The following is a 9,240-nucleotide window of genomic DNA, read 5'->3' as shown; positions in this document are numbered from 1 at the left end:
TTAATCAGGCGTATATTGCTTGGAAACGAACTGACACGTTTCTAGTCACTTGGTTACTTGCTTCACTCTCTGAATGCATGTTCAGTTGTATATCAAAATGTCGGCTCTCGTCTGAGATTTCGTTTGCTCTTGAGCGAGAATTCCTAAATGATTCTAAAGCCAGAGCTCTACATTTGAAACACTTATTACAAACTACACAAAAAGGCAATTTGAGCATTAGTGAATATGTTAAAAAGATGAAAAATATAGCAGAAAGTTTCTCTGCTAGTGGTCCAGTTATCACTAATGAAGAAGTATTCCAGTATGTGTTAGATGGTTTGGGACCTGAATTTGATGCAGCGGTGGTTAACTTGACCACACGACTTGAGTCCAAGTTTGACATAGTGACACTTTAAAAAGCATAGTTCTTGTTACAGAAGTATGAGCTGAGGTTAGAAAAGTTCAATTCTGTTGAGTTTACAACCAGTTATGTCCATGTTGCTGCTGTGAGTAATGCTGGTCTTAAGTCAACCCTCATCAACACCAATAGTCCTTCAAATGATCCTGTAAAAACTTCAAGTTCCTCATCTCAATTTCCTCCATCTCTAAACACTTTATCCAATCCATCTTTTGCATAACACTGTCCTTTACCTGCTCCAGTTCCTTCTGTCCATTATGGCCAATTTTTTCAACCAGCACCTTCTAATCCTTATGGTGCTTCAACCATTTCCTATCAACTGGATTTATAAATTCTGGACAAGGAAGAGGTAGAGAAAACGGTAGGGGCAGGCCAATTTGTCAACTATGCAGTAAAATTGGACACACTGCTGTGTAGTGTTATCATCGGTACAATTCCAATTACAATGGTGCCTCTCCTCAGTACAACTCAAATAATCACTCCATAGGTGTTGTAAGTGGTGCATCTCCACAGTTTAGCTCTACTAATCACTCAATTAGGAATGGATCTTTCAACTCTAGTGAGCAACACAATGGATCCTTTACCAATCCAAACAATCAAACAAGCCAGATCCCTTCACAGCAACCTCCTTAGTCACTACAACCTGGATTTGTTTCCTTTACTACAGCACAACCACATGGCAACTATAGTAGTCTTAACCACCAGCAACAGCATTTTGCTTCAGAACCACAAAACTTCACAGTACCAAGACAGCAGATCACAACACCAACTCAAGCCTACTTTGCCTTTCAACAACCTTCACCATTTAACTCCCAACCTTCCTCCTATATACGTGTTGCATCAATTGCCTCCACAACTGCGCAAGATCCTGCCTGGTATATGGACTCCGTGGCTACGGATCATGTCACTTCTGACCTCAATCAGTTTACTATTAGCAGAAATTATGGTGGAGCTGATTAGCTACAAGTAGGCGGTGGTGAGTTCCTTGATATCTCACATATTGGTTTTACTTCCTTACCTAGCTCTTTACAATCTAAATGTTTACACTTAAAAAACGTTTTGTGCGTACCTAGAATCACTAAAAATATCCTCAGTATATCTAACTTCACTAAGGATAATAATGTTGTTGTAGAATTTAACTCTGATTGTTGCATTGTTAAGGACAAACTTTCTAGGGCAGTGTTACTACAGGAAGAACTTAATGCTGGACTCTATCAGTTGAGACTTCCCTCCGTCAGTCCTCTACCTTCCTTCGATCACTCTACTGCACCTCTTAAATGTCAAAGCTTTGTCTCATCAATTGAACCTACCAAAGTAACTCCTATTGAACCTGAGTCTAATGTTAAGAATAAGTCTGCTGTTGTTGATAATGAGTCTGTAGGAAGCTATGTTAAAACCTCAAGTCTTGTTACCTGCAATAATACCGTGTCTAGACTTAAGAACAAATCCACAAACTGTCTTAAGGATAGCAGTACCAAAAATAGCAGTAATAAAATAGCTAGTGAATCTGTTTTGAAAAATTGTAATTCTATTACCTTCAATAAAGATGGTCCTACTTTGACACATTGTACTAGTATTTCTGACATATCTGTTGTTAATGCATCATCAAATACTACTCATGATAATTGTTTTAAAACTACTAAGGTTAATTATTTTGTTATTGTTAATAATGATTCTGATATACATGTTACGTCTTGTTCTGCTACTGTTGATAATGATTCTCATATACCTGCTATTATTAATAATGATTCTTATATACCTGATGCATCTTGTTCTGCTATTGTTGGTAATGATTCTCATATACCTGAAGCATCAGCATATTGTTTCCATGTGCCTGGTGTTGCTAAAGCTAATGGTTATGCTATCATTGATAGCAATTCTGATATGTCTGATGCATTAGCATGTACTGTCAATATTCCCTTACATACTATCTCTGATTATGGTTCTCATGTATCTGATATTGCAACTTCATTAAATACAAATCATGTTGAAATATACAGAAATCATTTGTCTAATGTAGATGCATCTATTTCTACTACTTCTAACTTTAAGTCCAGCATCACTGACTACCCATCCTTAGCATTACAAGCTGTTAGCAACAAAGAAATTGTTTCCTCACTTTGGCACAATCGTCTAGGTCATCCACACTCAATAGTTTTTAATAAAATCATGCGTCAAGTGCACTCAAATTCATCACAAACCATTCCAGCCCTATCCTTTTGTGATGCCTGCCAACTTGGTAAAGTACATAGAAACCATTTTCCTATCTCTAATTCTAGAGCCACTAAACCATTAGAATTGATTCATAGTGATATATGGGGTCCTGCTCCAATTGCATCTTTAGAAGGGTTCAAATACTATATCCATTTTGTAGACGATTATAGCCGATTTACATGGTTATTTCCCTTAAGAACCAAGGCTGAAGTGAAATCTATCTTTATCAAATTCCATCACTTAGCCGAGAGACAATTTCAACATAAAATCCATTGTTTACAATCTAATCAAGGGGGTGAGTATAGAGGTTTAGTGCCTTACTTAACAAAATCAGGAATCCAGTTCAGGTACTCGTGTGCTCATGTCCATCAACAAAATGGATGTAGTGAAAGGAAGCATAGACACTTAGTAGAGACAGGTTTAACCTTGCTAGCACATCCATCCATGCCTATGCATCTCTGGTGGTTTGCATTTGACACTGCTGCTTTTCTAATAAATAGAATGCCAATTGTTGTTTTGGATTTTATTTCACCATATCAGGTGCTATTTGGTAGACCACCCCTATACAATTCTTTAAAGGTCTTTGGGTCAGCTTGTTTCCCTTATTCGAGATATTATAATCAACATAAACTTAGCTTTCACTCTTCAAAGTGTGTGTTTGTAGGATATAGCCTAATTCACAAAGGTTATAAGTGTCTAAGTGCCGAAGGAAAAATTTACATTATTCCTAATGTTAAATTTCATGAAATAGAGTTTCCTTTTAAATCTGGTTTTGGTCAGCCTAATACTTCAGCTCCTAGAGAATCATATTTCAATGAGTCACACACTAACTTTCCTTATTCTAAAGTTCAACCACCTGTTGTGTCCAACAAAAAAGTCTCTAGCAGAACTAAGCTCTCAAGTTAGTCCTCCTTCAACAATTGGAGTATCAAATTCTATCTCACCATTACCATCCTATAAGTTTGCCCTTGCTCATAAAAACATATCCAATTTACCTACTGATTCCTCTCCAAATCCTTTAAACTCAGTACCTAGTTCATCAAATCCAGTATCCAATCCTCAAAATCCCTCACTTGAACTAATACCTCCTCCCTATAAGCAACCTGATTCCAAAACCTCAAACCATACACTTGAAATAGATCTGACCTCTTATCCACCTCTTAATCCTCCTGTTATTTCTCAATCATCCTCTGCTCAAGATCTTACTCACTGCCCACTTGTAGTTGACTTGGCACCCTCACATTTTCTCACTATATCAATTGATCAGCCTCCAAATATAAACACACATCCCATGTTAACAAGGTCCAAAACCAACTCTTCAATTACCCTTAACCATTCCAGAAAAACTGCACTTATTTTATCTGATAACACACCTGTCCTTCTTGAACCCTGTTCTGTGAAAGAGGCGTTAGCTACTGCTGAGTGGAAAGAAGCTATACAAATGGAATTTGATGCCCTAAAGAACAACACCACCTGAATTTTGGTACCAAGAACTAATGACATGCATGTAGTTGGGAATAAATGGGTGTTTAGGACCAAGTTTCATGCTGATTGTTCTTTGAAAAAATACAAAGCTAGATTGGTTGCTAAAGGGTTTCAACAAACACCTGGGTTGGACTACTTTAAAACATTTAGTCATGTAGTTGAACCTTCCACCATTAGGATCATTCTCACCCTTGCTGTAACTAATGGTTGGGGCATCCAACAAATGGATGTGAATAATGCATTTCTTAATGGTACTTTGAATGAGGTTGTCTACATACAGCAATCTAATGGATTTGAGAATGCTGCTGTTCCCTTTTATGTTTGCAAATTAAACAAGGCTCTCTATGGTCTAAAACAGGCTCCTAAAGCCTAGTTTGACAAGCTAAAGTTTGCACTTATTGCCAAAAGATTTCAGAATTCTATTTCTGATTCTAGTTTGTTCATTTGCAAAAATTCTAATCATGTTACATATATTCTTATATATGTGGATGACATTTTGATTACTGGATCCAACTCTACATCCATACATCTGCTTGTTCAAGAATTGAATGATCAATTTGCTTTAAAGACACTTGGTTCTATCAAATACTTCTTGGGGTTAGAAGCTACAAGAACACCTGTTGGTATTCACTTAAAACAGACTAAGTATATTGTTGATTTACTTGTCAAGACACAAATGCTGGATTCTCATGCATGTTCTACCCCAATAGCCATTGGTACAAAACTCTATTCTACAGATAGCCCTTTGTTCAAAAACCATAGTCTTTATAGGAGCACCATATGAGCTCTTCAATACCTTACCCTTACTAGACCTGATATAAGCTTTGTAGTAAACAAACTAAGTCAGTACCTTCAAGCTCCTACTGAGCTCCAATGGTAGGCTTGCAAAAGGGTTTTAAGGTATATAAAAGGCACTCAATACTATGGACTACAGTTCAGGCCAATAGCATCTCTTAGCATTGAATGTTATGCTGATGCGGATTGGGGTAGTAGTTTGGATGACCGAAGGTCTACAAGTGGGTATTGTGTGTTCTTTGGTCCTAACCTAATTCAATGGAGCTCACGAAAACAAAAGGTGGTCACTTTTTCATCAACCAAAGCTGAGTATAGGGCATTAGCTAACACAGCCACTGAAATTGCATGGCTGCAGAGCATGTTTTCAGAGTTAGGATTGAACCTAAAACTCCTCTGTTATTTGGTGTGATAATGTGAGTGCAGGTGCTCTTGCCGCAAATCCTATTTTCCATGCACAGACCAAACACATTGAAATTGATGTTCACGACATCAAGGATCAAGTTCTTGCATAGAAGATTGCAGTTCAATATGTACCATCTTAGCTACAGGTAGCAGATGTGCTAACCAAGGCTCTATCAGTAACTCAATTTCAAGAACTGAGACAGAAACTAAATGTTCTTGCCATGCCTTTTGCTGATTTAGAAATGACTACAGCAAATCTGTTAACACCACAGTTGAATAGCAGATCAGTAGTCATAATTTGAAGCTGAACAACCGATTAGTTGTCATGTTTGGTCAGAATCAATGCAATTATATAGTAGACCAATAGTTATGTTAACAGATCAGCAGTTTGTTGATGCAGACATAATGCAGCAGATCAGTTGTTATGGTGTTGTTAATGCAGATTTTATGCAGATTTTTTATACAGTTTTGATGTGGTGATGCAGAAGTAATGCTCACGTAGTAGATCAGTTGTTATGGCGCAGAATTTTTATGCAATTTTGATATGGTGATACAGAAGTAATGCAGCAGATCAGTTGTTATGGTGTTGTTAATACAGAATTTTGTATGCAGTTTTTTATGATGTAGAAGCAATGCAACAGATTAGTTGTTATGGTGTTGTTAATGCAGATTTTATGCAGTTTTGGTGGTATAGAAAAATAATGCAGCAGATCAGAAGTAATGAAGTCGTTTTGGAGATTTTTTTTTTTTTTTTTTTTTTTTTTTTTTNAGACTAAGTATATTGTTGATTTACTTGTCAAGACACAAATGTTGGATTCTCATGCATGTTCTACCCCAATGGTTGTTGGTACAGAGCTCTATTCTACAAATAGCCCTTTGTTCAAAGACCCTAGTCTTTATAGGAGCACCATAGGAGCTCTTCAATACCTTACCCTTACTAGACTCGATATAAGCTTTGTAGTAAACAAACTAAGTCAGTACCTTCAAGCTCCTACTGAGCTCCAATGGCAGGCTTGCAAAAGGGTTTTAAGGTATATAAAAGGCACTCAATACTATGGACTATAGTTCATGCCAGTAGCATCTCTTAGCATTGAATGCTATGCTAATGCGGATTGGGGTAGTAGTTTGGATGACCGAAGGTCTACAAGTGAGTATTGTGTGTTCTTTGGTCCTAATCTAATTCAATGGAGCTCAAGAAAACAGAAGGTGGTTGCTCTTTCATCAACCGAAGCTGAGTATAGGGCATTAGCTAACACAGCCACTGAAATTGCATGGATGTAGAGCATGTTTTCAGAGTTAGGATTGAACCTGAAAACTCCTCCCGTTATTTGGTGTGATAATGTGAGTGCGGGTGCTCTTGCCGTAAATTATATTTTCCATGCACGGACCAAACACATTGAAATTGATGTTCACTACATTAGGGATCAAGTTCTTGCAAAGAAGATTGCAGTTCAGTATGTATCATCTTAGCTACAAATAGCATATGTGCTAACCAAGGCTCTATCAGTAACTCAATTTCAACAACTGAGACAGAAATTGAATGTTCTTGCCATGCCTTTGCTGATTTAAAAATGACTGCAAAGGTTAAGCATTAGCAAATCTGTTAACACCACAGTTGAATAGCATATTAGTAGTCATAATTCGAAGCTGAACAAAAGATCAGTTGTTATGGTGTTGTTAATGCAAAATTTTTATGCAGTTTTGATGTGGTGATGCAGAAGTAATGCAGCAGATCAGTTGTTATGGTGTTGTTAATGCAGAATTTTTATGCAGTTTTTGATGTGGTGATGCAGAAGTAATGTAGCAGATTAGTTATTATGGTGATGTTAATGCTGAATTTTTATGCAGTTTTTGATGATGTAGAAGTAATGCAGCAAATAAGTTGTTATGGTGTTGTTAATGCAGATTTTATGCAGTTTTGGTGGTGCAAAAAAATAATGCAGCAGATCAAAAGTAATGAAGTAGTTTTGGAGAATTTTTTTTTGGAGAAGAGCAGTAAGAGAAGTCAATTTCTTTACTGATAGAAAGTAAAATCAGTTTAGTTTGCAGGGAAATGTTGAAGATATAATGGAGCAGAGTAGCAACTTAAGAGTAGTAAGAGGAGTCAAGTTCTTTACTGATAGAAAGTAAAATCAATTTAGTTTGCAAGGAAATGTTAAAGATATAATGGAAAAGAGAAGCAGCTTAGCTTGAGAGGAAGTGTTGACCAAAGATTCATGGTGCTAACTGCAAGTTCTCAAAATGAGAGGACCTGACAAAAAGTTTCACAAACGATGTCGTTTTACTTTATATGTAAAAGTCTTCTTCTTAAACGATTACTTAGTGTTTGTTAGCTGCTGCAACTTTACTCTTTTCACACTTTCTTCACTTGTTTCATTCAAGTATGAAAGCAGCCAATGTATTGTAACAAGTTAGTTAATCAAATACAAAGAATCATTCAGCTAGAATCAAGTTTTATCTTGCTTTTCTTTCAATTTTACATGTATAAGCTTTGGGACTTGATGAATTCCTCAAATTTCGCCCTGACATTGCTAGAGGATGATAAAGAGCTAGCCGTAGCTCGTCATGTTCAATTTAGGACTACCTTGCATATGTTGGCTCAAAACCCCTCAACATTCGTTTGCAGAAGCACAGGACCATTGAAGAGACTTATCAGCTCATGTTAGTTTCAACTAATTCTCGCACTCAATATTGACAATGCCACTGTTCTAAATTTCCATAAATGTATTAATCAAAAGAAAGAAAACCATGGAAAACTAATTTTAATTTTAATGAACTTGCTGCTGTAATTAATTAATTCTCACTCTTAGTCTCAGGAATGAAGTTTACTCAGGATACTAATTACTTCACTTCAACTCCAGCACTTAAATTAGTCTAATGTCTTTGGAGAGAGACAATACAACGAGATGATGTCGATGCTTTGGTACTCATAAGAAATCCTTCAAATTTATTGTTCAATGCTGCAAAATCGGGGAAATTTGCATTCTTGGCTGAGATTATTCGCTCTTATCCTGATTTGGTCCATGAATTAGATGAAAATGATCTAACCATATTTCACATTGCTGTTTTATATGGTCATACCAATATACTGGATCTAGTTCATGAAATCGACTTTGCTAAGGAATTGTTAGCGACTTACCAAGATAAACATGGAAATAACATATTATAGTTAGCTGCAAAACATCAACATCCAAGTTTAGCCAATACTGTTTCAGATGCAACTCTAGAAATGCAGCGAGAATTGTTAAAGTTTAAGGTAACAAATTTTGTAAGTTACTTCTTTATAATATTTATTATTATAATTTTCTATTTGACATCAATTTATGGTGTTTTCATTTTAATTTGAAAATTTGTGCATGTTTTAGTTGAAAAGATTGTAAAGCCTTCGTTTAAAGAAATGAGAAATTCAAAGGGCAAAACACCTAGCCAGTTATTCACCATTGAATATTCAGAGTTATTGAAAAGAGCAAAAGTTTCAACGAAGAAGACAGCCAGCTCATGTATGACTATTGCATCACTTGTAACTATTGTCATGTTTGCAGCAACCTTCAGGACTGTAGGTAACAATGGTGAAATAGGAAGATCAATCAATATGAGGGAGAAATTATACCAGGTTTTTGTGATCGCAGATGCAATCGCATTATTTTGCTCTTTTATCTTGATGCTGATTTTTTGGTCCATCTTTACACTACACTGTGCAGAAGATGATTTTCTCAAGTCCTTGCCACTTAATTTGATGATCGGACTCTCAGCATTCTACGTGTCAATAATTACAATGCTGATAGCATTTACCTCAGTCTTTTTCTTGACTAACACTTAAAAGATTAAATTCGGTTCTTGTCCTTGCTATTGTTCTAGCATCTATTATAGTCACTCCAATTATTTTGCCATGTTGGGGAGAGAGTCAAAGATTTAACTCACATTAGAGAACATGATTACCCATTTTA

At 36.3% G+C, this 9,240-nt stretch overlaps 1 protein-coding gene across 1 annotated transcript; it reads left to right on the top strand.

Moving 5' to 3' along the window:
- Positions 1 to 236: 236 nt before the first annotated feature.
- LOC116138850 lies at positions 237 to 4,088 on the top strand. Its single transcript, XM_031424510.1, has 4 exons — positions 237 to 373; positions 467 to 545; positions 1,559 to 3,151; positions 3,459 to 4,088. Exons 1-4 carry the CDS (start codon positions 237 to 239, stop codon positions 4,086 to 4,088), a joined length of 2,439 nt encoding a protein of 812 aa, XP_031280370.1.
- Positions 4,089 to 9,240: the final 5,152 nt, after the last annotated feature.

The sequence above is a fragment of the Pistacia vera genome, unplaced genomic scaffold (assembly GCF_008641045.1).
Source record: "Pistacia vera cultivar Batoury unplaced genomic scaffold, PisVer_v2 Contig344, whole genome shotgun sequence".
NCBI classification, from domain to species: Eukaryota; Viridiplantae; Streptophyta; class Magnoliopsida; order Sapindales; family Anacardiaceae; genus Pistacia; species Pistacia vera.
This window is presented reverse-complemented; position numbering and strand designations above follow the sequence as displayed.

Coding starts and splice junctions, on each gene's coding strand:
- LOC116138850 (XM_031424510.1), top strand. CDS start 237: ATGAAAAATATAGCAGAAAGTTTCTCTGCTAGTGGTCCAGTTATCACT. Junction 374..466: donor ACCACACGACTTGAGTCCAA/GTTTGACATAGT, acceptor GTTTACAACCAG/TTATGTCCATGTTGCTGCTG. Junction 3,152..3,458: donor ATTTTATTTCACCATATCAG/GTGCTATTTGGT, acceptor CTTATTCTAAAG/TTCAACCACCTGTTGTGTCC.